Below are 27,773 nucleotides of genomic sequence, written 5' to 3' on the forward strand. Positions count from 1 at the left end.
TTCAAAAGAAAAGTAAATAGACCTCTCCAGGCTACAGCCTGCACCTGAAACAGCCCACAGCAAGCGGCATGTGTGTATTTAATTGCAGCGCCACCGGCCAGGTAATCGCAGATCACAGTATGGTGCCACGTACGCATACACATTTACCAAAACGCAACTTGTCACATGCAGAGTATCCTTACAGATTTTCAACATGCTGTTGATCAGGAGAATGACATGCACTCGTTGATACGTTGTCATCCGTGTTGGCACACAACCCTTCATTTTCACAGCGGTAATAAGCAAGTTCACGTGCACTAATCATCAGCTGTGTGTCTGCGCGGCTGCTGCAGGTGTGTCCTCTCCGCCCCGGCGGCTCTATACTGTGGGAACATGTCTGATGATATCCATTTAACACGATCCCTACATGCGCAGAACCTCAATATTCCTACAAATGCGTGGAGGATGCATAACACACTTGCCATCAGGCCCGACAGGGTGCATGTGCGGCCTTAATAGTTCTGCATTCAGCGTAGTGACAGAATTCATCTTTGCATTTGAAGCAAGTTGTTTTGTGTTAGATAGCCCAGGAGATTCCCATGACTTTCCACGTACAAAATGTGTACTTTTCTTTGTTGTTACAAATCTATTTCGTTCTCAAAGCTCATTCTTTTGATTTGAGCACTGGGCATCACCTAAATGAATGACACACAAAACTCAAGATGTTGATGGACCTATTCCTTCAAATTGTCGTCCTATTTATTTTACTGGAAGGTTGATGTTATTTTGAGATTCAAAACTCGACTTGGTCTTTTGAGCAAATTGAATTTGTGTTGTTGATTTACATCATGCTGTCTGTCATAAGAATTTTTACGGCTTTATATTAACCAACATGTGATTTACACCGTTTAACACCAAATGCACATCTTTTTGTCATTTCAGTATAATATTCTGATATAGGATGCGATTATAAACAAAGGAGTGTACTGCCGTTAATGTGGGGGCCATGGTGAGGCCAGACTTAGTAGCGTATGTTTATTTAAGCATGAAAAATACTGGAATATATCCTGGCTGGATTACAGGCGCAGAGGCCCTGCAGAGAGACTGTCCAATGGCAAGAAACCCGACTGGGCCAAAGAAAGTCTTCCTGACACCACAGTTTTATTTTTAGCCAAATGTACTCAGTCAATCTCCTACAGTAGCAAATACTTCTGTCAGTAATAGAAATAAATCATGACATTCATGACTTTGGTGCTTGCTATACAATCCCGAGCATTTTGTGTGTAACTCATGCATGTGCGTTATGAAAACTAAGCTGCGTGGTGAATCCTCAGAGGGGAACACCGCGTACCGGTTAGGGAGACGAACATTAGCGCCAGTCGTGGAGCTTGGTGAAGTATCCTGTGAAAGGAAAAACAAGAGCGTCGCTATTTCAACAGCATTAGAACATTCTTCAGTGGCATTCGAAAATATTTGGAGAAACCTGAGACATGAGCCCGTGTTGCTGGAAGAGCTATCGGGCACGAGCTGCCAGAAGATGTGACCTGGAAAAATGTGCACAAACACACAGTTGCTCTTTTGCTATGTGCCTCTAAACGTGTCTGGACTTTGCATTTTTCATTTGAAATTCACAAACTTTGCCAGCATAATTAACCTTTCAGCACAGCCTCCATAGTGTTAAACAGATCCCAAATATAGTGCCAAAACATATTAGAACATGGCATGAGTAACAATTACACCATTTTTTTTGTCCTGAGACACAGATCATAACCAATTAAGATGTATTAATGTTGCTGAGACAAAAAAGGTTAGGGAGTACCTCTTCTGTTTCTGCATGTCCAGAGCAAGGACTGGAATACATTGCTTGGCTTTGTTTACTGTGGAAGAACTTCAAAACCCTGACCTCAACCCCATCAAATACGTTTTTGTGTTGAACACGAACAAAGATTTTGATCCAGACTGTCTCATCCGACATTAGTGACCATCATTATTTGGCCACGAAATGTTACGGCCATGTGTTCCTGTACTTCTGTCCCTGCAGTCATGATAGACCACAGCATTATTTCTGGTCAACTCCCAGTCAGGCCTTTCTAATTGTAGGACAAATGAGGTTTTGTGTCTGTTGTTTCTGGCCCTTTTCACTGCACCCTGTCAGGTCACAAGCCGCCCCCTCAGCAGTTGAGGCGGGGTCAAAGTCGACAGCAACAGTGTTTACACATCTTACAATTCCAACATTTTCATCTGTCAAGTTTGTGTAAATGAGTCAGTGCGAGTCAACCTTGACGCCTGCTTTTTTTTTTCATTGCCCACCACAGTCACATGCTAGATGGTTCACCCGCAGAATCATACCTTTGTGGGATCATATTTGATCTACTGTGCCGTTTGCCACATGCTACGTGGTAGGTCTTGTTTTACGGACAGCTGGACCATTGTGATGCACCTGTATTCAAGTTCATTTCTCATGTTGCATGGGTGAAAGTGCTCAACAAAGCGCATGCGATATTACAGATTGGTAGAAGCGTGCAGGAAAAAGGGGAAAAGGAAACTGCTTTCAAAAACCAATCTTTTGACTCGAATCTTGAGGTAGTTCTGGCAAGGTGTCCGTCATGTTAATATGCTGGAGAGAATGGCAGCGTTTCACTGCACTTCTAATTTCAAGGCAAACTTGTGCCCTTGCTTCAATGAAAAAACAGCATGGAAGGAATTTCCTGAAAAGTAACCCAATCCCATTTACCACTAAACAGGATAATATGCACTGCAGAAATCAGCATATAGTAGCATCGGAATCAATTTACTTCAAGAATAGCTAAAATATCTGAAGTCGTGAGGATAATTTGCATTACAACCGTATTTGTTTCTTAGACAATGCAGTTCCTTCGTCTTTGGTGTCAACAGGCGGTCAAGGATGTCAGCGGCTTCACCGAAGACGGCTGAGAAAGAAGAGGTCGTAATCCAGGGCTTTCCTGTGCGGGTGAGTCTCATGGAACACAGCTGGTGTTGGGTTTTCATTCAAGCAGCTGGTCCTGGGTGTTGTTCTGTGCTCATCTTCAACCTTCTTTTGAAAGAGGATAGTCGAGCATAAATACCTCCATCAAGCCCAAAGGATTGGACCACTTCAGTCCCCACTTGCCTGTTGTGGACACAGAACCTGTGATCTTGGGCTAATGTGGGAACGCACGATGGTGTCAAAATGGTTGAGGTGTTAAAGGCAAGAAAAAAAGAATCCCAGCTCAGACAGGGTGTGAACAGGGAAGTTGTGGCCTCGCTCCTGCTGATAGAAAAACTTTACTGTGACCCCTACAGGATGAACCTTGATGATGTGTTGATGGGGATTTCCTTAACCCTGGGAAAAAAAAAAATCCCTTGTATTTTGTCTGGATACATTTGGTAGAAAATAATTCTGTATATGGTTTTGTTTGGCAGGGACCGGCTATTATATTTGGAGCATGCACGGAGCCCCGCAACCACAGGAGATCTCAGGGGCTCCAAAAAAACATAGGAACAGCAGCCTTTGTTTATTTGCAAAATTTGATCCCCAGGTGCCCCCTGGGATATGGAGTCCTGCAACTGCTGATTCCAGTGGGGTCATGCAATTCCCCTAACTCCTAGTCTGGTCACCCACATTAGGAAGCCAAATTCTTTACAATTTTTCAGGATAGTAAAGCTTTGTCTGCAACCCCGACAACTTCCCCACCAACCATCCACATCCCCAGTGTTGCAAGACAACACTCCACAAATGCTAAAACTATAGACACGGGAAGAATCCAAAAGATATCGCACGAACGTTTTTACTGAACTTTCAGCAGGTAGTCAATCTTTGCATGTATTAGGTGTTTTTCTTTCGAAGTGATGAATTTCTGCGTTCATGCATTAAAACAGATGACTCGGGTCAAAAATCTGACCATTTTGTTTAGCTCTTTCTTACCTTGCAAACCACGCAGGAAGGCTGGAGTTTAAGATTTGATCCCTAATGTGGTTCATTGACAGCTGGTTTTATATAAGTTCAAAAATATTTGGAAGTGTCGAGTTAAATTATATATAGTGCGCTATGCATATGTCTGTCACATATCTGGCAAATAAAGAAACGTAATCTTGATATTAAACCGCGCCATACGTAATTAAGTCAACGTCAGAAGAACCTCTCCCACCGGCTCGACCGCCAAAATCCGATGCAGCCACTAGATGGCGGGAAATCCACACTTCCGAACATGTGACAGCGCGTCGTTATGGCAATGACGCCGACCGGTGCAATCCGCGAACGCCTCACATCAGGGTAAATATACATGTCATTTCTGCTCGGTACATTTCGGCGGAGTATTCGCCGGTATGCGCTTTCGTTTATGTTACTGTCGCCGAATAGCATCCGAACAAACTTTCAGTGAATCCCATTAGCTTAGATGGGCGCTCCTGGTTTCCCATGATGCATCGCTTTATTTAGTGTTGTCGCTTAGGGAGATGAGAGGAACCTGATCCAGACAGTCAGACGGACACATCCGCCCTCCGCTCTCCTCTCCCCTCGGCAGCATCGGTGACATGGTCGGCGAGGCGTAACGTCCTTAAGCCGCTGTGGCTTGTCTTTGTTTCGCCGCGACTGCCCGACTTTGGTCATATCGTCCACGGCTGGGGTTCGGTTTAGCCGCAAGGTAAGCAAGCACACGACGTCATTTGTCAGGAAGGCGAGGGGCGTGTTAAATTCTCGTTAGCTACCCGGCTAAGCTTGCATCCTCACAAAGCATCAAACGGGAGCAGCCCATTCTGATTGTTTCATCCAAAGACGTTGTCGTTGTCCTGCGTTTGAATGGACCGTGCACGCGCGAGCGTGTAATGTCAGTTCCGCATTCTTCCAAGCGGCTTGCCGAGTCTAAAATGTCCCGTGCGCAAGGCTTTTATGTCTCGGAAATGTCCTTCATCAGTGAATGAACCAGAGTGGGACGTGTCCAAAATGCAATGGGTGCCTTCGTGCGGGCCTTGCCGCTGTATATACAAACCACCTTGCTCTCGTTTCCTTTTCAATTACTAGTCGTCGTAGGCTTGATTAGGTAACTGTTGTCCCTTTTCAATGAAGACAATGTCGAAAAGATGCTTCGTTTTAAGGCTGCGCTGGTGTCCCGGTAAACAAACAGGAAGCGTTCTGTCCCAAATGTAGGTTAAGCCGTGCCGCACGACACGGCCTTTTGTTTACCGCTCCTGACACTTGAGCATTTTTAGATAGGCGACCGATCAAGGTGCCCGTGTGTGTCACTTGGCAAGATTTAGCTTTGGCGTGATCCGGTTGATGTGTGCGCCTTGGCCGCAACGTCATTTTGTGTGTGGCCTGGGGTTTTGGGTGCTGTCCGCAATGCAGGTGCTGAAAGTGGAAGTGCACTGCGAAGTATGCAGCATCCCGACACACGCACGCACACATTTATTTGATACGTTTGCGCGGCCAGTAAATTTGCCAAATTGAATTAAGTGTTCACTGGAAGAAAAGTACCCGGTTCAATACAATTTTCTCTTTACGTTAGTGAGTATCTATTTTTCTCACCACGACCTTTTGCAGTTTCCGTGCCTTAATTTATCAAGGCTCGACTTTGAACATTGTTAATGATACAAAATGTTAGGCATTACAAAAAGAGGAATTGTCAGCGATTGATTGATTTTGAGCTTGTGGAGTGCAAGATACAACGAACAGCAGGGACTTGGGATTGGAAACAGTAAGCACTGTTTTGAAGAAGTAGCATATACTCGAGAGTCGACTTATATTTTGAGTGATTAAATCAGTACTTCTGTTTTTACCAGTTTTACTTCCACACAAGTACTTTCACAAACGCATGGGTACTTGGAGCACCTCTGCTGCCTGTACAAATATGGTTGTCGTTTGCAGTAGGTTTGGTTGTGCGCTGTATCACACGATGCTTTTTCAAAAGTTTTAACATTAAACTGCTGAGAATGCATCAGATTGTGTCAATCAAAGCAGAGCATGTACGTATCTCAGGAGCTGGTTTAGGGGTACCTAAAGTTGTGTCCACTACTATGTGGGAGTGGCAAGCTTAGGATGTTAGCTCGCGGCTAATGTTTCATGTTGCTGCAGTTCATTGATTATTAATGCTGTATCTGGAAAATTCAGCAGAAGAAGGCTTTGGAACGGAGCAAAATTCCCAATGCTTTGACTCAAATGCACGCTCCCTCTAAATTTTTACGCTGATTTGAATCACAGAAGGGTGATATTAAACATGCAACCTGCAGCATATTTTGCATTTTGTACCACGCAGAGAAGCGCATCACACATATGCAGGCATGGAAGTGGTTCCTCTGTCGTGTCCTACGCAATTCTCACTCTCAAGTCACCTTGATGTGATGGCATGACTCATGTTAGTGCTGACTGAGGTCATGCCTTTGCAAAAACACAGAAAGCAATCTGAGCTATTCTAGGAAAGGGCTGGGATGAGCGCTTTACTGGAAGGACATGACTCATCAATAATAGATCATCTCCCCAAGTCTTTATGGCTCACAAATGCAAATGTTTTTTTTGGGGCGTTTCTAATGCTTCCCTCTTTAAACGATTATTTATAGTATTCTGATGTTGTCAGAGAGCACAAGGTTGTGGGAAGCACATATCATATATATGCAGACTTATAGTAGCGAGACACCTGCGCCACCCTGTTACATGTTAAATCTATCTGTTCCAAGCTCTGCTCCCACTTTAATTTGTTTCACTTGACTTTCGTGAAATGAGCCACAATGTGCCAATACATTCATCACACGAAAAGGGTGCCTTGTACCAAATGTAGCTGCATTACCTGGATAGGCAAACAAATAGAAAAGTGACAGTGTCGTTAAAAACACCTGATTCAGCAAGCTCCGCAGGAGCTTGAAAACGATCCTAATCATTTGAATCGAGTGCGTTTGAGAGAGAAGGATAAAAAAAAATGCAGGGTACCGGCCCTCGAGGCCTGGAGTTTAACACCTATGCTTTGCAATAATGCAGACGAGCACCATAGAAGATGGATGACTTCATTGAATTGAAACAAGCATACCAAATCAAATCAAGTTCATGAGAACAAGACTTCCTTCTTCAAAACTATTTTGTAACTTCACAGGGAAAAATGTGGACTTCTGTGTGGTGCTTTTGCCAAATGGTACATGACACCCGCTCATTTGGTCCAACTCGAGCCGGACCAACTTTTAATGGTGCTGGATTAGCATTATGATATACTGTATTTGATCTACTAGTCTAAAATCAGAATATATTTGATCTACTAGTCCAAAATCAGAATAAGAAAGAGTCCGCACCTTACGTATATTATGCCACCGTTGTGATCCAACTGGGATTGATTGCTGTGGGGTGACAAACGTCTGCGCAGTGACGTCAAGGCCACTATATTTCTTGGTTCTCTTACCCACATTTTAATGGTCAAATTTCTGCATTGGCTTCAAAGAAACTCTCATCTCATGAGAAATGTTGTTTAGAAATACCAATTCATTTCTCACCGATGTTCCTCATCGAGTCAAGTCAAATGTCAACCCTAGTTGTCTCCACCTAATGCTGAAGGTCACTGAAGAAGACTCCGTAACTCTCCGGAAAATAGTATTTTTGAGGTTGTCTTATTTTTTTTTCCAATTGCAGATATCAACAATAGCAGATTGCTGAAATGTCTTGTTCACGCCCTAAAAATGACTCACTTGTATTATAACTTGTTGTTCTTCCATTTTGCGTGTATGTGTGTGTGTATACGAATGTAATCAGCCATGGCATCGGCCAACGTTACGCTGGAGAATCAGCTGCACAGCGCACAGAAAAACCTGCTGTTCCTCCAGCAGGACCACGCCAACACACTGAAGGGGCTGCATGCGGAGATCCGCCGATTACAGCAACAATGCACAGGTGACTGCCGCTTTGGGGAGACTCAAGGGAGCATGTGGCGCATCTGCACAAACAGTATACACACTGGGATCTCTTTACTATTGCTTAATATCTTTTGGTTAAAGCGGGTTCCTTTGTTTCCCACAAAAAAAGCAAAACACGATCAGAGCCTCAATTTACATTGCATTCTTGTTTGAAGGCTTTACGAGGTATATATTTCTCGAAATTTGTACAACCTGAGAGGCAGTATTTATTTGACTCATATGCTCTAGCTGACGGCAGGAGATATCAAAGATTAAATTTTACTGGGCTGGGGTCAGGAGAGTCACTCGTGTAATGGTAATAAAGCTGCTGGTTGAATTGTGAAAGTGGGCTGCCTGATGATCGCCTTTTTATATCTTTGCAGACCTGACATATGAGCTCACCGTGCGAAGTTCCGATCCTTCAGGTAAGATCGAGTTACAAAGTGCAATTCTCCATTTCTACATCCATTAAAGCTTCATTACTTCAACGGTCCTACTCTGAATTCAATCTTGTTTTTATCCCAAATATTTTAAATAAAAATAGTAAAATTGAGGAAATTGACATCCTATTTAGAGGTGGGAAGCAATGTTGATTTCCTGTCCTCGATTTCCTCTCGATTCAATATTTCAAATTGATTATATTCCTTTCAATTTTATTCAATTCAATCCAATATCATTAATCCCAACACCCCCCCGCTCATATATATATATAAATATATATATATATATATATATATATATATATATATATATATATATATATATATATATATATATATATATATATATATATCTAAAAGTAATTGATTCTATAACAACAAATCTATCGTTTTTAATCCCAGCTCTAATGGTATTGAAAGACTGCAGGTGTCTTGCATTGTGAGACTCCCCATTATTCATTTCCTCTGCCAGTTGCCAAGTGCCCACCCAGCCCCCACGTTGCCATGGCCGAAACATCATGTGACCTGGCCGACAGGAAAGTTGTTAAACAGCTCAATAACCTCGAGGCAGACTACAGGGAGCCCGAGTTCTTTTAAACTAGCCATGGAAAAGCTTCTTTTATTTTTTGAATGACCATGTATCGTATGGTGTTTTTTGATGTTGTTTTAGAAAAGAATCATCTATAGAAGGTTTTCTTTTTTTAATAAAATAATTATGTGGATTAAGCCTTTTCTTACATTGCTTTTTTGTTTTGTTTGCGTTTAGAAAGTCTTTTTTTGTTGTACAAATTTTACAAAAAATATTAAAAAAAGCATCATGGTCATTGATTGCTTTTTTTCATAACCACCTTGGCATTAAAAAAAGGACATGCACAAAGTTTTTTTTTTAATTTATTTATTTTGAAGGAAATAAACCTGAATAGTAAGGTGTTTTTTTCCTTAAAATAGCGATCATGTACAATATATTTTTAATATATTTACTCATTTATTAATTTCCAAACACAACCCAGGTACATTAATAATAATAATTAATTTGACAATTGGATGAAAATCAGAAAATATGATCAGTACTGCGTATTTAAATATTTGATGATTTACTAATTTATACTAATTTATCTAAAGTAAATTAATCAAACGTGAAAGGATGACTCAACAGAAAATTGGTTCATACATACATTTTAATGTATGAAAACAAATATTGCCAGACTTTGAATAAAGCAAAAGCTCGGTGGGCCGGAATGGCTCAAAACGGCCTCAGGTAGCTCATGGAATCCTGCTTTTTAGAGAGTATACTGTTACTGTATCATCCCGTCTTGCGTTCCATTAAAACAGAGCAAAGTTGTCACTCTTGTATTGTTTGCGTCATTGTACTAACTGGTTGGTATGGCTGGCGCAGACAACGGCGAGGCCCGATGCCGAGAGCTGCAAAGGAGGTGCGAGGAGCTGGAGGCAGAGCTGAAAAAGAAGGAGGAGGAGAACACGGAGCTTCTCAGGGACCTGGAGCAGAAGAACGCCATGATCTTTGTGCTGGAAAACACCATCAAGGAGCGGGAGAAGAAGTACTTGGAGGAGCTGAAGATGAAGAGCCACAAGCTGGCCGTTCTGTCGGGAGAGTTGGAGCAGCGAGCCAGCACCATCGCATACCTCACGTCGCAGCTTCACGCCACCAAGAAGAAGCTTCTGGCGGGCAGCTCCTCGGAGGCGAGCCCCAACGTCAGCCCGGTCACCTCTTTCAAGCCCACGCCTCCTCCGCCCAAAGACAGGCAACCCGAAACGCCGCGCCGGCGTATGAGGAAAAGCCTCTCCCAGCCCCTCCACCCGGAGCTGACCGAGGTGTACCGGCTCGGCGCCGACGGCAAGCGGGTGGTCTTGCGAGAGGCCGTGGACGCGATGCCCGACCCTACGCCCTTCCTGCAGGCGGGGAGAGAATCTCCGGATCTGCAGGTGGTACGAGAACGCCCCGCCGTCATCCCGCCGATCCCCTCGGAACGCCCGCCCGTCGCTCCGTCGGTGGCAACGGCCAGCCCCCGCCACAGCCCGGCTCGGGACCGTCAGCACAGGGCTCACGTCGGGGTGGCTCACCGCATCCCCCATGGGACCCCTTCTTTGGCCCCGCCTCAGGCGGAGCTGGAGACTCTGGCAGTGGACCAGGTGAAAGAAGAAAAGGTGGTGCGCAAGCGTTCTGGGGCTGACAGGACAGTTTGAAGCCGCTGCACACAAATGGCACACGTACTGTACACTACTCTCAAAATGTTACGAATATGCGGCTTTACCTTTCGCTGAATCGAACAAAATCACTGTTTTTTGGCCGTAGGCCAAAGTCATACCTAATATAAAAGCGGTACTTTGGCGCCATCTGGTGGTAACTTGTTAGACTGCAACAACTGTTGACCCAAGCAGAGGGACTTTGCTAAGTAAGGCCGCAGCCTTAATTAATTGAAAAAGTAATTTGCAGCCTTGTGGCATCTTCATGCAATTGCAAACGCTTTTGTCTGACATCAGTTTCTCACAAATAACATGAGCAGGGAGCGGGGAGTCACTGTGTAAACTCAATTCAAGCTGTAAAATTTTGACTGTCCCACTGTTGAATGTTCTGTGTTTTTTGCATCACTTGCTCCACTCTAATAGGCAAAATTCACAGCAGCGTTTTTTTCCAATGATGTCCCTTTCTACGGCTTTTAGTGATTCTTCCCTTTCGGAACATCCTGTTTGTATCTTCGCAACAACGATGCACTGGTGATCAACCGTCTGTCGTCCTGATGTCAGTGTGTCAAACAAGATGTGAACATGATGAATAGGACTCAGTGACGGGTGATCCTTTTCAAACGTAGGCCTTCACTAAGCACTGCGCCATGCCCCCATGTGCAAATGTGCTTGGATCAGTAGAACGTTTGCACAGCAGCGAAAAACAAAGGCGGACTCCACCCACAGTTTGTCGTCTCCAGGGCACACATTGAGGGGGCAACCGTGCACGCTCACTTTCACAACACCACTGAGAACAGAACCCACAATACGTGCACTAATCAGGTCAGTAAACTTCGTTCAACGTCCAGGTCCAAATCGCTTCACAGCAGCACAACAATCAAACTTTAAATAAAATACATCGTACTGGAGATGCCTACACATTTATAGACAAACTCCATGTTTATTTGCTAGCTTTGTTTGTTGCTGTTTGTTGTTGCTCCTGGTGGCCTAGAAATCCTTCACCCCGTAAACAAGCGGCCAACCAGTACCAAGGGTTGTGCCGAGTTATCCTTACATTACCCAGGTTTCCTTTCCTTTTCTTTTTTTGAAAAGACCGCCTTGAAAAGTAATTTCCAGAAATGTTCCCCTGAACCAACCAGAGGATGTAAAAGTGCTGATGTCTTGAGCTTGTGGGCAGGCCCCGGAAGTTTGAAATTGAAATCTGATTGGTTCAAATTCTTTAAAAAAAAAAAAAAAGTATTGGACCTGCAAACGCCGAAGCTTGGAGGTCTGGTATAGTAACTCAGTCAAATCTGATTGGACAAAAAAATAATGAAAAGCTACACATGACTGTAGACCGTGCAGCCAAGCCACATGCTTTTAAATAAAGTCAGACGACTTGGAAATAAATTTATACAATTGTATACACATTTATGCAGAGTTTTAAATGCAGGTCAGGGCATTTCATGATGTTTAGGCCTTCTGAGAAGGTCTTGAAGGCCCTGATGGCACACTTGAGAAAAAAAAACAAACACGTTTTTATTAAACCTGGAAATTGGTCTACTGTATTTGGTTGGTTAATGGAGCATACACCTGTTTCCAATGTTGGCATTCTCCTTGTTAAGTGAACCGCAGCATGAGCAGAAAAGTACTGAAACGTTAGTCATTTGTCATTCTATACATTTGTTATAGTTATGTATAAGTAGCATTTCACATTCATCCTGAAAATTTGACCTGAAAGCCTAATATGCCAAAACCTTTGTGAGTAGTGTATGTACCGAAAGACACACAAGGGGCAGAGAGGAGCCCAAGCACTGTGTAGCCTGCTTCATACGCAAGACACTACGACGTAAGATAAAAACGACGCGACGGGCATTTCTTCACGCGCATTTGAAAAAGACGAGCGTACCGCAAAGCATGCCAAATGTTTCTTCTTGACAACCCTACGGAGTGTTGTATTATACACGCATCATTCTTTTCTGTGTGGTGCAATCAGCACACTCTCAGCCAAATATCTGCATCAGTGCCTGCTTAATTGGTGCAAACGCGCACACCCTGCGTAGTGTAGTCGTCTCTGGAAGTCGCAACAAACTATATCGCGAGATAGCTACGGCCGCAAAGGACAACAGCAGCGATTCATACCCTGTGAATGTCTTTCAACCTCTGGCAATGTCCGTATAATTATATTACTGTAGGTTGCATAATCAAGGCAGACGTATTTATGCTTCAATTCGATGTGAGCTCAAATTCATGTCATTCTGGGAAGAAGAAAGATGACGGACTCTGCATTATCTTTGTGTAATTTGTGATAAATGGGCATTTGGAAAAGCACTGCTACAATAGGATTTTGTGGTATACTTTATAACGGCTGTACATTTGTAAGGATTTTTTTTTTAGTGTTTATTAGAGAATACAAACAGCACCTCAGATGGTAATTGTCACTTTATATCCTGCTTTTCGCATTACACTTGTCCTTGAATAATCATCTAAATCTACCCAATAAAGCTTTTTTTGGTTGCCTACGTGTTCCACGGGTGTTGGCATGGGTGTTCCAGCCTCTGAAAGATTCATCAGCCTACATGCCTATCATTCACTGCAGATAAGCAAGACTCAACAAAGACCAAACACACCTGCCAGCATGGCTCTCACATACTGCCTATGAGCTTCTAGTTTATATGTTTGGTTTAGTTAAAGCTCTTCATCATAGGCATGCAAGCATATGTACTATGACACTACAGGTGACTAAAGTTTGGGTGTGTCATTGTCAGAAACTTGAAATGGATACCTAAATTGTGTAAAATGTGCGATTTTACAGACAGTTGCAATTGCTATGGAATCGTAGGAATAATTTAATGGAAAACAAATCACTACAGAATGTATTAAGTCGTTAGAAAACATCTCAATAGATTTAAATACAAGGCTTTGTTTTGTGAATTACACCACTGCAGATACACATAGATGGAGGGCAGTCAAAGGGACAATGTGTAGAACTAGACCGTTTTTCAACAAAAAGGAATCAAATGATTATAAATTTTAAAAATTTGCAGATGTGTTCTTAACAACAGCAGTATGTTCTTTTACACTTACATGTTGAATAAAACTAAATCTTATTTGGGTTACGTAAGAATCATAACACATGAAGAAAATCATTCTTTTTTATTGGTAGTTATTATAATTATCACTTAAATGTGTATTTCCTTTGGAATTAAAGTTGTCAGATGTCCTTAACTTGCAGGGGAAACTAGAGACCCCTGGTGGTCAAAGTTGGAAAGAAGCGTAAACCCAGAAAATTCATACAAACGGGAGCATCAACGATCGAAACAGGGTGTCATGAAGCGTACAAAACCACCAATATGATTAAAATACATTTTATTTGCAAAAACACAATGTTGAGTAAAACTAATTTCTCAGCCTTGACGAGTACACTCAAGTGAGACATCAGTGTGGCTTGACATGGAACATTTGGCAAACAAGACACAAAAAAACCCCCATTACAAATCCTTTTGTACAACTATTCATACACTCAAGGACAAACTGCTTCGCTTTGCTTTGTCAAAGTCATCCTAAATCAAAATCAATCCAAGTAGTGGCAAATCAAAAAGAACACATTAAGAACAGCCATGTAGATGTCTTACTTTTAGATGACAGAAGATGCGTAAAGTTTCTTCTTTGGCATGCATCCACGGCAAAGGCATTTCGAATTTTAGATCGAATTAAGTAAAGTGCCTTAATTTTGTAGTAAGTGTTTAACTCTTCCGTTTATTGGTAACTGCTGACGGCTTTACATCGTACAAAATTCCTAATCGCGTTGTTTTCCTTTGCAATGCAACAGGAGTCCTGCATGAAGAGGAAAACAACTTTTACATTTTGTAGTTATCATTCCATTAAGTGATGGAAAACGAGAGCCCACCGGCATCCTTAGAGACACAGTTGCTCCAGTTCTTCTTCCAGTTGCTTGACGCTAACATTCAGGTCAGTGTGAGGGACGGCGGGCAGCGAATCCAGCAGCCCGTCACCCGGAACGCTGGGCAGGAGCTGGCTCGGAACCTCGGGAGGCGTCTTGGATTCGTCCAATAGCGATTTCAGTTCTTTCTCCAACTCCTCATCATCTGCAAACGGAAAACGAGAAGTCAACTCGTAATAATGATCTTTAAGTAGTGACAATCTGGTCAAATAATGGTATGGTTCATTTGTGCTTTTTATTTTTTCCTTCATTCACCCTGACACTGCACTATAGCACTACTCCATTAGATTGTGTGAGTCATTGACTTGGGGTGAAATTCTTGCGTCAAATTCAGGTGATACAAGTTGGTCATAAATTGAGAACTCCCACTTATACGGTGAAATATTCGATGTGCATCTCAAGTCAGACTTGTCTTTCAATGTGAAAGCAACTTATTTTGAAAGGGATTCATCTGAAATGATATTACTAAGAGAGTAACATGACAAATTCAGATTTGTTTTTGTGCAGTACAAAGCACTAAATTCACCGTAAAGTAAATAAACAAATACATTCGGTGCTCCTTAGATGTCATGGCTAATAATCTGGTTTTAGTTGTGCATCGAACTCAAGCAAAGCAGCATATCATTGCACCCCCCTGCCCCTCTCTCAAAAGTCGCACAGTGCAACTTCCAGCAGAATTTCAACTGCCTCTTTCCCTGGTAATTCACATAGAGCCACTGACTGTTCAGTGTTATTGTTTTACTTGTACTGCATGTGTATGTTTATATCCAAAGACAAACTATTGATATTGTATGTTTCTTATAAAAAAAAATTAATCAATCAAATAATAATAATAATACAGATCAGTCCAGGGTAATTGAAATTTTGAGATCATCTGGGTTATTTATTTCTTTAAAATAAAATTGAATTGTAAACAATGGTTCCTCTTTGCAATTGTATTACAATGTTAAGGCATGGTATTAGGGTTGTGTTGGGATTATATCCAGCAAGAGATTTTTTTGTGTGGTCCTGCTCTTGTGTTTCAATCTGAAAATCTGCCGCATTAGTTACATGTTACCACGTTTGAGGACATTTGAGAGGCAGGGGTCAGGATGACATATCATTTGTAAGCATAATTAAGGTCTTCCTTTAGAGAAACATGAATCTAAGGTTAGTGGGACACGCTACAAAGAAGAATGATAGTTCACCTGATGCAGTACTCTTCGCAGTTCAGTAGAAGAACAGCCCTGCTCACTATTTGCACTGCAGTAGACTTACCTGCACTGATCACTGCTCCAGATATGGCTTGGTTCACCTCATCTTGCTTGTCACATAACTGGTCCAATGACAGAGATTTTTTTTAGTTGCCTAATGTCAAACTATCAAAAGCACGCAACAATCGTTTTCCGGATGAACTTGCCTCCTGGATTTGGTCGAGAAGACTCTCAGCACCTTCCACCGTCACGTCTTTGAGTGAGTGTCTGAGGCTGGCCATTCCCGCTTGGTATGCTTGGAGAACCTACCAAAAACAACAAAAAAGCAATGACAGGCTCATCTCTGATTTTTTTTTTTTTTTACTCATTGTTTTCTAACAACCTACCATTTTGTCAGTGTGGGACTGGGCAATGCGATCCAGGATGCCTCTAATGGACTCTAGCTGTCCAAACAAATTGTCAGCTCTCTTTTCCACCTTTTTCCGGCCTCTCAAACACCTCAGGGCCTGTTGAAGGGACACCAAATAGGATCCATGAATGGAATGAATTTGGTTTCTTTGCAGTTGCCTTCAATCATGTTTTGGAGCGTCCTAAGATTTCACCTGTGTTTTTTTCCCTTCTCGAAGAAGAACTCTTGCTTCTTCTCTGCACCTGAGCAAAAGGAATAAAAAAAGAAAGCTTTAAAAGATCAGATCTACATCAAATGCTCTTTGTGTGGTTTTTGACCAAGCAGTAAGTCAAACAAAAAAAAAGAGGATTATATGACTGGTTGATACTTTAAAGCAGATTTTAAGACAAATAATGTAATTTTGCTTATCTATGAATGCCAGAGACATATAGTGACAGGAAAAACAATTACATAAATGCTTTTCACAACCTGTAGATGGGAGATTGTTTCATCAACTGTGTGTCCACCTGTAGCTATTCATACAAACGTTTTGTGTTCAACTACTGTAAATAGACCCACAATTTTAGCTGAGAAAGTGTATCGGTAAGTGAAGTGAGAAAAAAATCATAATAATTTTCAGTATAATTTTTTGTGATACTTTTTTCCTCATGTAATTAATGTGCATTAGTTTGGTCAAACACTGTGTCAATTGCAGAATCAAAACTAAGAATTACTTCATATAACATGCAAATGGTTTTTTTTTTTTTGGCCAATGTGAAAGCTCACAAAACATCTTGCAACTGCAATTCAAATTCTGAATGGTTACAAAGCCACCTCCTGAGACTTTGCTGCTTGAGAAATCTTGCGGCAGAACCTCGGACACTATGCAAGTGAGCAGTGGACTCTTCAATGTACTTTTTGGCTTTGAACACAGTTGGAGGTGTTGCATTGTATTGTTATTCATTATTGTTGTAACTATTCTTAGTTTTAGTCATTTTCTCATGCGTGCGCCACAAAGCATTCATTATTCTTTGTTGTGCTTCAACCTCACTGCTGTGTACAGCTCGTTGGTCATCTGTGTCGGTTTCAAGGTTCTCTAACTAATTTGGACAGGAAAAGATTGGGTTTTTTGTCAGAAAGATGTCAGAGACATTTAGCAGAGTGACCAAAGTACAACAGAGCTCCTGGAGCGGGAGGAATAGTCAAGCTATGTGGCTGGTATTATTAGTTGATGTACTTATCAGCCTCCAGGCCCAGTTTGTCCAGACGCTCCTCCAACAATTTCTCACTACGTTGCAACTGGTAGATTCCAATGTCAACATCGCTGACAATGGAGACGCGACTCTTTCCAGGTTGACAAAATTTAACAATCTGTTTAAAAAAAAAAAAACATACACAACTGATAGTATGGGAAAAGAATAAGTGGTCATTTGTGGAGGCATGCATTATGTAAGGCAGTTTACCTTTTCCCCCTCATGCAAGGAGACCGCAACTTGTTTGTCCCTCTGCAGCTGCAGAAGAGCCATGCAGAGGGTACTTTCATCAGCACACACACTTGAGCTGAGTGTATACAGCTCTTGAAACGACATAACAGAGCGGCTTGCAAATTCACTGCTTTGGTAAAGCCTTAAAACCTCCGCGGCTTTTTCCTGGAAAGAACAACAAAGGTTGGAGTGACCAAAAAACAGCATGAAGAATATAATATCGTTACATATGATATCAATTATAATAGATTTTAGAGTTTGCTATTTTTCAGTAATTTCTCATTTTTCTTTGTATGGGTATTAGAATTCACTATTGCATATAATAAAATCTTGCTTAGGGTACCATACATTTAGTACGACTGTCACAGTAACAGCAAAGTACACTCATGGAATAAATCTTTCAGCTCGGTATAATAGATGAAACCTAGTTTAGATGAACTCTCCTTGCTAAAAGATTCGCTTCGATAATACATAACATCAAAACTAAAGATTGTTTAAATTAGCAAATGTAATTTCAAACAATGACGGCTCAACGTCCAAAATGAAAAACAGTTTCAACTCTGAAGGCTCATATATCATCTTACACACAGTGTTGTTCTAATCTGATTCCGATGCACATAAGTAGAAATGGAGAAAAGCACCTTCACCAGGTCGATGACAACAAAAGACTCCTCCAAAGGCACTCGGCTTCCTCCTAGCAGAGAGGAGAAGGTCCATTTGATAGGCTTCACCAGCAGAAGGCTGACACCCCATGACAACCAGCCGCAATCAACATTGGCAGCAAACTCAGACTCCCTCTGAAGCTTCCCACATCTGGACAAGGTGAAGGGGCAATACAATGGAACAGCGGCATGAAAGGTCTCGAAATCAACGGGCAGTCCAACCGAAACATCAATTGATTGTTAATTTCTGCAAGTTTCAGAATTGGCCACTGTTGTTTACTGGCACAATCGACAGACAGAGACTGGTACACATATTTCAGGGTTGAGTTGCTCTTGTGACAGATACAGTACTTTAAGCATGCTAACAGACAAGCACAGACAAGGATCAACTGTATATAAATGTTCATTTGGATTAGAATTACTTTCTTGAGCGGTTAACAGAACAAAATGTGGAAAGGGCGATGAAAAGTGTAAAGATGCACTGCTTAGATATTATAATACAACTGCAGAGTCCTGTCGGACGGACCAAGGAGCATGTTCTGGGAACAGTAGCATTACTATAGAATCTATAGCAGCTTTTTCCAGCTGATAGCTTTTGGCAAGAGGCACAAGGAAATTAGCATGAGAAAAACATGCAAAGCTTTACCCAACATTGTGAAAAGTATCAGTCCACCTCACATTGCCACTTTTTTTTCTATAAAATTGAAGAGTAAAGTACTGTATTTACCTAGACATGGACTGGACGACAGTTGTCAAGCCCAGTGGTGATTTTTCTTTCCTCCTGAAGGTCTCGTTGAGGTCCTGCAGGTTGACACAGACTGTACGGCGGTCCCTGCAGCTTTGTACGACAAGAGCCGTCCAGAAGTCCATTTTACTGTCCCAGTCCATCGTGTTCACATCTCGGTTCTCTTTGAAGTCGGAAAATAGAAAATTCATCCGTTCGTCGTCGTCCCATTCGGGAGGCAGTGTCGTTTTGACGGCGCCTGACATGTTTGACAACAACTCAGGCTGTAAATGCAAGCGCATTTTGTTGCAGCGGAAGATAATCGCGGCACTTCCGGTTGGACCTTTGTGATTCCGGAAGTGAATCCTGTTTGTTTATTCGCATTCTCCTAGTTGCTTCATAGCGTTGCTAACCTGTATGATTCCAGGCAAAAATGTCATGGTGGGCAACAAAGTTTTGTTCATTCGCAATCGCCTCGTTACTTCATAGCGTTGCAAACCTTTGTGCTTCCCAGCAAAAATGTCACGGTGGGCCATAAAGGACCACTTACGTCATTTAGGACGACAACTACAAATTACGTCAAACAATTGAAGCGTGTTGCAAAAGTAAAATGACTCAACCACCCAGCATTAGCGTATTTTATTCATGACTCCCTTGTCCATAAATGTAAACGTTCCAACAGTTACTTATGCTTTGGGTGTTATATTAAGCATTTACATTACTGCAAGCGTGATTATTTTCATCAACTCACAATTCCTGATAGTGAAGTTACTCTCCTATTTTTGCCAAAGCACCCCCCCCAAAAAAAAAAAAAAAAAAAAAAAAAAAAAAAAAAATATATATATATATATATATATATATATATATATATATATATATATATATATATATATATATATATATATATATATATATATATATATACACACACACACACACACACACACACACACAGTATATATGTTTCTGAGGGGCTAAATGACACAGACATGATCTATGACAGTAAACCAATTGGATTGGTTGTTATTATTATTGCATAACAAAACAATTAAACAGGCATAAAGATATTGAATACCATACAAATATATTCAATAGTTTGAAGCACTTCCTGATCATTTAGCTTTTTAAAATATTACGTAACATTCTGTACTTGATCCTTTTTATATGGTAAACAAAAACATCATTACCCAGTGACTGCAGAATCACGATTCAATAAATATTTCTACATAAAACACAAAAAAACAATTCATACATAAGCAGTGACTTGACACATATCTCACTGTGCACAGTGAGACCATTTCGTGGAAAACCAAAATGAGGTGTCTATCACCCCAATACAATTGCCTCCCTCACCCTGAAGTGAAACAAATATCATATCGATGACATCCACCGAGTCTACAATATCCCTAACTTATGGTGGATGTGAATTGAAGTACCAAAATAAATCAATTGAGTTTTCCTCAACTAATTATTTGAGATTCCCCTGAATATCCCTGGATATTTTAGTTGCCACATAATGTTGTCTCTTACACTTCTACTTCACACTGAGATCGACCAACAGGTGCTCATAGGCTAGGGAATTGCCCTTGAAGCTGGCAGCTAGCAAAATGTCCTTGTTGTCGACAGACACCAAGCTGAAGGCCCTTGGGGCTCTCATATTGAGTTCTTGGAACGGCTGAAAGCGCTGAGTGAGATCATCCCATAAGTACACTCGGGAAAAGGAGAAATCACTCCCGAGGATAAGGTACTGTCGAAGGCCCACTGTGAAGGGCTGCACCACCATCGAGCCGCGCGAGGGAAGAGTCTGGATTTCGACGAAACGCTGGCCTTCCCAGCGGAGAATCTTTGAGTCTCCAATGAAGCGTGTGAGGCAAAGGTAAAGCGCTCTCCTAACCCAGAAGTGTTTGACCATCTGCACATCAACTTGCTCTGTGATTTGGGAAAAGAAATCAAACTGCTTCTGGCCTCGATTCCACTGGTAAACCACTGGTGGCTGAGTGGCGCTGGATAAGATGAGGTGAGCCTTTCCTCCAACGTCGAGGAACTCCACGTGTGTGTCGCGGTGCCAAGGATGGAGGGACTGGTGGGAGTAAAAACCAACGCTGTTCCATCGATAAACGCTGGTTGAACCACCCTTTGAACTGTCCGCTACTACGAAATACCATTCACCATCCAGCTGGAACGTCTCCACGAAATTGGGCTTTCTCACCCGAGTTGTGTCAATGTCTTGTATCTTCACAAAGCGAAAGGGGTCCTCCTCCCACCTGCAATTTTCAGAAATTCCTCATCATGATATGATTTTACATGTTCCCTTTTTGATCGTGAAACACATCTGTACTGTAGTGTGAGAAGGAGACATCAAAAACAGCCGGCATTCGGCTCTTGAGGAACCGGAGTTCCCTAACCCTGATCTCTCGTATTTTCATGTCCACATAGCTGCCAAAAGGGTAGGGAAGTTTGATGAGGATCTTTGGATTTTTTGGTGTTTTTGTCTGAGCAGACAGAAAAGTTCATAGGACGGCATTCTCTATCGTCAGCAAATTTGTTTTTGTACTCTAAACAATTTGAAGTCACCAAAACAATACTTAAGGCATAACGCAATGGAAAATTAGAGGTTAAACATAAAATGCAATCATTGTGTATTTGGTGCTGTTGTCAGTCCCCATAAATATAAGATGAGCTCTTTATCATTTGTCTCATATTCTGAACCCCAATTATTTTCACTGTATAGCAAAAACAAAGGAATTGGCCTCGTGGTTCCAAAACCTTTGGAGCTAAATGTAAACACAACTGATTTGAATGTTCCACATTGCATTGTGTTATGCAATTTCTTGAGCGACAATCCGCTCCGAAATGCCAAGCCGTATTGATCTGAAGGGTGAAATCATGAAAGCAACAGAGAATTTCCACGGGGTAACAGCAGTTTGCAAAGCTTACTTGTAGATGTGAGAGCCACCAAAAAGTTCAGCCACAACCATGTAAAGTGTCGTATTTATCACCACTGGTTTGCAGTACAGCGCCGAACGTGCTGCAAGGGGATACAAATGCAGACGAGGTAACTGATACTGTAAAACAGAAGGATGTCATTTGTACACCATAACTTACAGGTAATATTATGAAATGTCCTAAAGACCATTTCTACATGATCCCACACATAGAGAGCGCAGAAACCCGATTCAGGTTGAGAAAAGGCAACAAAGTGATCTCCGCTGAACTCATAAGACTCCACAGACACAGAGTGGAAAGGAAAGGTGTCATAAACAGCAAAATCTAAAAAAACAAAATACAAATACAGAGAAGGTAAGAATCACAAATTACAATCTTGACATGACATTACGCTTAAAATAAAAGACAAAGAAGCTGAAACCTGCACTGATGCAGTTGAAGTCTCTCATGGCAAGGTCATGGATTCTTCGGCCCTGGAATTCAAAGGGGCTTGCACAGTATATGGGAGGGACAGAAGTATTGGTCTGTCCTATCCAGTCTACCAGCCACTTGATCTTGCAGTCACAGCGGAAGGAATTGCCTCGCAGGTCCCTGCAACCAGTGATGGTACGCGGATACAATGTTTGTTTCAATGATGAATAAATTCGTTTGGAAAATAAATGTAGAAGAGCATGCAAACCCACGCAGAGAGCTCAAACGTTAACAATTTGACACTTACAAATCTGTGAGAATATCCAGATGTTTAAATAGATCTCTGGGCAGCTGTTGCAGGTTGTTGTTTGAGAGGGATCTGAAAAAGTTCAGCCGATGATATAAATGCCAACCTACAGTATGTTGAGCCAATTACAAGTTGTCCTTGGTATACGACGGAGTTCCATTGATATGGCAGCCATGTGACTGGGAAATTTAGAATTCCCCGCCTTTTAAGACTAATCCACACTTAATGCTACGGTAAACCATAACGTGTAAGTCAATAGTTGAATTAAAAACATGTCACCATAGTTAAAAAAGAAATGGATGGAAAACTCTAAATATGGTAGTAACTGAGTAAGCCTCCTTGCATTACATGATATGCAATTGCATTGCATATTACTCCACACCTCTGTTAGAAATGCTTCGATCAAATACAGTACATAGGGTACTACAAAAATAACTAGTTTATAGTGCAAAATGGCATACCATGAATTATGACATACTCACAGATGAGCCAGAGATTTTAATCCTCGGAAAGTATACTTCGAGAGACTTTGAACATCGTTATTCTCGATGAACCTGGGATAGGAAAAACAGGCAGTTGTTTGGCAAACCAGATTATCGATTAATGAGGGTCAAATAAGCAAAAATCAGCTTTTAGAAACCAATGCCAAAAAATAGACTTGCAATATCTATTAGTTGACCACAAATTAGGATGTGAAAATGCAGACTAATATATACATATACTGTGTATGTACATATGATATGACATCTGATACGTCTAGATACATCCAGGGAATATGCTATGCAATCGTTTGGTTGTAGTAAGTGGTTTTATAGGAAAGTATAATAAGCTTCATTCATAGCATGTATTGACAATGACGCTGACTGCAAGAGGTCTGCTGGCTTTTGTCTCCAGTCAGAGGCAATGACTGGCACACACCAGTTGCATCCTCTAAACCAAGCAATCCTTCGAAGGAGAAGAATTAAAATGCCACTTTTGTCATGCTGCACTTATAATGCGCACCATCACAGATTTACCTGCTTTAATTATTGGCTGCTCATTATTTATTACTCACACGAATTAGAAGTCTAGCTTATGAATAAAGTAAACACGATGCGCAATAAAATATGCGAGTCTAGCAAGTGTTACAAGCAGGAATATGTGTTTTGTATCATATTGGCAATAACAAGGTAAAATCACTATACAGTGGTTAATATGCAATTAATGCACCCATGTCATGAATAGTGAGTCTCTGATGGAAAGTAAAGTGACAACAATCACCACTTAAACACATCAATGTAGTCGAAAGACAGAAACTTTTTTTAAGAAGTTGTCATTTTACTCACAGGTATTGCAGTTGAGATAGGCCAGCAAAAGCATCATCTGAAATGGTGGCGAATGTGTTGGAGTTCAAGAGTCTGGAGACGCAATAAAAGTTGCAAAGGAGATACGGTAAGAAAACAATAAATCTTTTTCACTCGAAAAGCATACAAGAGAAGAAGTTACAGTATACTGATTGTAGTGTGCCCTTCAAGTCTGGACACATGCATATTTTCAAGAAAGGGCATTTTCATTATTTACATAATAATAAATCACATCTTGCATATGTTTTTCAACATGTGTGATGCACAGATTAATGTGCTTTGCTTGATTGATGTGGACTTCATAAAAATAATGCCGCTCAGTCATTAATTGCAAAAATGCCCCGACTAGAAAGCAACACTGTGGAGATCCAGTAAGTGCGCAGTAAAGTTACACAATGCAATAAAGTGCAGTACATTCATTACATTTACAAAAGAAATTGCATTTACTGTCATCGGAAAGAAAGAAAGTGTTTACAGCATACTAATTGCAGACTTGAACATAAAAATAAAACAGATTGTATGTGACGGACAAATGAGCCATTGTCAAGGGCTCAACTGAGGCACTCAGTCATCTGGGATGACACTGATACAGAAGCACTACTCATATTCCTGCTATGTCACCACTGTTTTTAAATGCCGTTCATTTCAAGTGGCAGGAGTCCTTTCGTTGCCCAAGCGTCTTGCAGGACAAACTGTATGCTCATTTATACCACAATGTTTGTTGTTTGCAAACATGGCCTCATTATTCAGGGTGGAATAGACTATTAAAATGGAAGTCAACCCTAAAATGCTAAAATGTTCTTGACCATTTTACAGTATGTTCTCTGCACCCCCACTTGTTCTAACACTTTATTTTGGATTAAAATTACATTTGTGGAGATTGTACCTGGGGTACTCAGAAGGTAAAGTATAGATGGTTTATCATTCAAAAGGGCATCCAGGAGTATGTGTGATTTTTGTTGTTGTTGTTGCAGAATGGGGTACCCGTTTTTTACACTCCATACAGAAAAGCTTAATTTCAACTCGGGACCTATGAACTGTGAGACTGCTGTGCTAACCAGTTTTTCACCATGCTTCCCAAGATTAAAACAGTTCTAAGAAATTACTTTTCAAGAACATATGCACAGCCATACTTGCCAGGATGGGGCAACGATGTGACACGGCCTTTTTGATTGTTCAATCTTCCTTTCATTCTCTCCCAATAAATCCGTCATTTTATTGGTCACATTGTGCTGAATCTGAGTCAGTTTCAGAATTTTATATACACATATACAATATACATATACATTATATCTACATACATATCTACGTATACACATACATAAAATAAACATCCCTCAGAAGCAAATGTTTCACACTCACGCCTTCAGTGGTGTTTGAATAAATACTCCTCAGAAGCACGCGTACATATTACAGGCTATTTTCCAGCTCATTTAAACATCAATGAACCGGTATCAGCAATTAAGACTTATCATTATATGCGATAGTGCCAAAACTTATAATAATTAATAATAATTTTAAATTATTTGTCCACGAAGTTTTATGAAGTCCACCAAGAGCAAGCAAGTTTTAACAAGATTGTACGCTAATTTATAAATTGCAGTTTAATATAAGAACATCACTTCATTTCTTTACCATTAATTGAATATGAGCAAAATAAAATTACAAAAACATATTAAAAATGATAAAATGAATAAATAAAATGATTGCACTCACCAAAATGGCTGTCCCCCACTTATTTCAATACAAATTCAGTCTTTTTTCTTTCCTCAGAAAGACTTCAATGACTTGCTTGTAGTTTGTCTGTGCGTTTGCAATAATAAATCCTTTTCTATTCATGGATGCCAATGCTGAAAGTCGTGTCTGTCCAATCTATGTTTTTCTCTTCTTCAGCCTTTGCGGGATGTACGTAAAAAGCAAGTTGATTTGATTTTTCTGCAAAAGGTCCGTGGGTCTGGCCTCGCAGTACGCTACGCCTTTAATGCAGATCACCCAAGCAACTTGGTGTAGCTTGGTTGAGCAACTTTTGTTTTTTTTTTTTTTAAATAACTTTATTTAACAACTTCAATTTTTCAATATTAAACACAGTTGATCAACATTGCACCGCACCCCATGCAGTCTCTGCTTTGGTCAAGTGAGTACCCAATCACATCATGTTCAACGTGAGGGTTCTAGATGGCCACCTTATGACTATTATGGCAATTGTAACTGTCTATTAACTATATGGGCTTCTTCACATGCCTTTGCACGCTTCACAGAAGCCCGCTACTGTTGTTTGAGATTGCCCGGCCGCAGGCAGATTTCATACAGTCTGGCAACACAAGTTAGCTGAAATCTAATTGGCTAAAAACTCTAGCCTAAAACGGACCGCCACTCGTCTTTATTGATAAAGATATAAACTTTTCCTTCCGATTATCACCAGTACATTTTAAGCAGCAAAGTGCATCTGTTATTGTTCATCTCAGGGGGTGGCCATTTTTCAACATGCCGTTGATAGTAAATAACACAGTTGCTCATGGTTCAGGTGGTGACCAATCACTGCTCACCTGTTTCCTGAGTCTGGTCACGTGACGTTCACAAGCTGAGTTGTGATTGTTGGTTACGTGAGCCCTGAGCAATTGTGATGTAATATTCAATCGACAGCAAGTGGCAAAATGGCTGAATATTTTTTGCTGCTTAATTCATTCAACACAATATTAATCATACTACTGTGTTTAGACTCAAGAGTGGCATAAAACATAATGTAAACTGAACATTTTTGAGGTGACTTCTCCTTTAAAGAGAGAAAGTGACTCTATTACACATGTTTCAAATGAAGAACACTATTGTTGCTGATGTCATACACTTACAAGAACTGGAGTAGGTGAAGATGTGAGAAAGCGCCTTCTGGTATCGTCGTAAATGCTGCATTTACAATCGTCCTGCACAGAGGATCAAGGACATCTCTTAAGAAGGATGCAGATTTTACAGGCAGGGCTCACAAGTGTGATGTCATGTTGTTTTAACAAGGTTTCGTTCCTAACTGTTGAGCTCTCTCTTCTCAAGACGCATTTGTCCTTGTATTTTGAATGTCATTGAGACATTCTCCAAACTGGGACACACGGCTTCATTTCTTACTTCTGTGGTACTAAAGAAGGTCGCTTTGCCTTGCTGTCTTGGAATCCTCCTGACCCTCTGTGGCCGATGTCATGTGGACAGAAGCGCTCAACAGACAAAACCCCTTCCCCTTTAAACAAGAGTTGAATCTCATTTCATTATTCTATTAAGTGATCCTTAGAGGGCAGGCAGCTCCAGCTATTTTATCGGCAAGTGCAACAAGATGTTGCTGTGTTCCACATTTAGCATATGTCAGAATTGTTGTAAACACACAAAAATACATTGCACGTTGCTCTCTGTTTGCTAAGCTGAGCAAAACAGACTATGCATTTTGCTCCTCAGGACATAAAGTAGGATGATGTCATTGATGTCAGCTGCAGCTACGACTTCACTCAAACACTGGAAGAAAAGAGTTTCAACTCACAGAGAAATGATCCCAGGTGGGAAGCTCTTTGGTATTGCCTTTGTATCCACACAAAAGGCACTGTCTTTGGTGCATGAACAGGTGGCAGGACAGCGGGGTATTTTGATGGCCTTTTTGCTGTTTGTGTCTCCTGGCAGGCAGAGAGACAGACACAGAACCAGCAAGTAGATCACACCGCAGTATCTTGGTCCAAGCGCCACCATACTTGAGCGGGAGAAGGTGAAACTGCGTGAGCAAGAAAGCAGGTGCTGTGTTGGGAGACTGTGCACACTGCATAAGAGCCCAGCACTAAAGCAGAGTGCCAAGTTGAGAGAGAGAGAGAGAGAGAGAGAGAGAGAGAGAGAGGGGATGGGTTAGGGAAG

General features: G+C 41.2%; 3 protein-coding genes and 1 long non-coding RNA gene across 9 annotated transcripts; 1 reads left to right on the plus strand and 3 right to left on the minus strand.

Annotated features, from left to right (window-relative positions):
• Nucleotides 1-1,121: 1,121 nt before the first annotated feature.
• LOC148430023 (uncharacterized) lies at nt 1,122-5,201 on the minus strand. Of its 3 annotated transcripts, none has more exons than XR_015867436.1 (3): nt 3,905-5,201; nt 3,110-3,322; nt 1,122-3,034 (listed from the first exon to the last, which is right to left on the minus strand). It is a non-coding gene; the product is annotated as an uncharacterized LOC148430023 (long non-coding RNA). The 3 variants fall into 3 exon arrangements; XR_015867435.1 differs by having other exon boundaries at nt 1,122-1,380; nt 1,463-3,322; XR_015867432.1 differs by having other exon boundaries at nt 1,122-3,322.
• Nucleotides 4,173-12,991, plus strand: ccdc92 (coiled-coil domain containing 92). Of its 3 annotated transcripts, XM_088429219.1 has the most exons (5): nt 4,190-4,252; nt 4,431-4,622; nt 7,706-7,843; nt 8,229-8,270; nt 9,682-12,991. In XM_088429219.1, the coding sequence occupies exons 3-5, from the start codon at nt 7,708-7,710 to the stop codon at nt 10,488-10,490; spliced, it is 987 nt and encodes a 328-aa protein (XP_088285345.1). In that variant the 5' UTR covers nt 4,190-4,252; nt 4,431-4,622; nt 7,706-7,707; the 3' UTR covers nt 10,491-12,991. The 3 variants fall into 3 exon arrangements, with proteins under 3 accessions (XP_088285364.1, XP_088285345.1, XP_088285354.1); XM_088429238.1 differs by lacking the exon at nt 4,431-4,622 and having other exon boundaries at nt 4,173-4,252; XM_088429228.1 differs by lacking the exon at nt 4,190-4,252 and having other exon boundaries at nt 4,279-4,622.
• An 830-nt stretch (nt 12,992-13,821) lies between these two features.
• Nucleotides 13,822-19,358, minus strand: chmp7 (charged multivesicular body protein 7). Of its 2 annotated transcripts, XM_088433573.1 has the most exons (10): nt 18,888-19,356; nt 18,140-18,311; nt 17,478-17,663; nt 17,252-17,385; nt 16,229-16,277; nt 16,013-16,132; nt 15,833-15,931; nt 15,691-15,748; nt 14,380-14,578; nt 13,822-14,306 (listed from the first exon to the last, which is right to left on the minus strand). In XM_088433573.1, the coding sequence occupies exons 1-9, from the start codon at nt 19,184-19,186 to the stop codon at nt 14,388-14,390; spliced, it is 1,308 nt and encodes a 435-aa protein (XP_088289699.1). In that variant the 5' UTR covers nt 19,187-19,356; the 3' UTR covers nt 13,822-14,306; nt 14,380-14,387. The 2 variants fall into 2 exon arrangements, with proteins under 2 accessions (XP_088289699.1, XP_088289709.1); XM_088433583.1 differs by having other exon boundaries at nt 13,822-14,578; nt 18,888-19,358.
• Nucleotides 19,359-19,895: 537 nt separating this feature from the next.
• lgi3 (leucine-rich repeat LGI family, member 3) lies at nt 19,896-27,679 on the minus strand. The gene is made up of 9 exons (XM_088416618.1): nt 27,412-27,679; nt 26,741-26,812; nt 23,874-23,945; nt 23,031-23,102; nt 22,549-22,620; nt 22,252-22,421; nt 21,990-22,154; nt 21,822-21,912; nt 19,896-21,148 (listed from the first exon to the last, which is right to left on the minus strand). The coding sequence occupies exons 1-9, from the start codon at nt 27,612-27,614 to the stop codon at nt 20,419-20,421; spliced, it is 1,647 nt and encodes a 548-aa protein (XP_088272744.1). The 5' UTR covers nt 27,615-27,679; the 3' UTR covers nt 19,896-20,418.
• Between the last annotated feature and the right edge of the window lie 94 nt (nt 27,680-27,773).

The sequence above is a fragment of the Hippichthys cyanospilos genome, chromosome 1, assembly GCF_059441005.1.
Source record: "Hippichthys cyanospilos isolate Australia breed blue-spotted pipefish chromosome 1, RoL_Hcya_1.0, whole genome shotgun sequence".
In the NCBI taxonomy this organism is placed as follows: domain Eukaryota; kingdom Metazoa; phylum Chordata; class Actinopteri; order Syngnathiformes; family Syngnathidae; genus Hippichthys; species Hippichthys cyanospilos.

Excerpts from the sequence above, each read along its gene's own strand:
- ccdc92 (XM_088429238.1), top strand. The coding sequence starts at position 7,708 with ATGGCATCGGCCAACGTTACGCTGGAGAATCAGCTGCACAGCGCACAG. Across the intron at positions 7,844-8,228 it reads ATTACAGCAACAATGCACAG|ACCTGACATATGAGCTCACC; the intron begins GTGACTGCCGCT and ends ATATCTTTGCAG. Across the intron at positions 8,271-9,681 it reads GCGAAGTTCCGATCCTTCAG|ACAACGGCGAGGCCCGATGC; the intron begins GTAAGATCGAGT and ends TGGCTGGCGCAG.
- chmp7 (XM_088433583.1), bottom strand. The coding sequence starts at position 19,186 with ATGCGCTTGCATTTACAGCCTGAGTTGTTGTCAAACATGTCAGGCGCC. Across the intron at positions 16,133-16,228 it reads GAGAAGGGAAAAAAACACAG|GCCCTGAGGTGTTTGAGAGG; the intron begins GTGAAATCTTAG and ends TCCCTTCAACAG. Across the intron at positions 14,579-15,690 it reads TGGAGCAGTGATCAGTGCAG|ATGATGAGGAGTTGGAGAAA; the intron begins GTAAGTCTACTG and ends TTCCGTTTGCAG.
- lgi3 (XM_088416618.1), bottom strand. The coding sequence starts at position 27,614 with ATGGTGGCGCTTGGACCAAGATACTGCGGTGTGATCTACTTGCTGGTT. Across the intron at positions 23,103-23,873 it reads CTATCTCAACTGCAATACCT|GTTCATCGAGAATAACGATG; the intron begins GTGAGTAAAATG and ends TTCCTATCCCAG. Across the intron at positions 21,913-21,989 it reads GACATTTCATAATATTACCT|CACGTTCGGCGCTGTACTGC; the intron begins GTAAGTTATGGT and ends ATCCCCTTGCAG.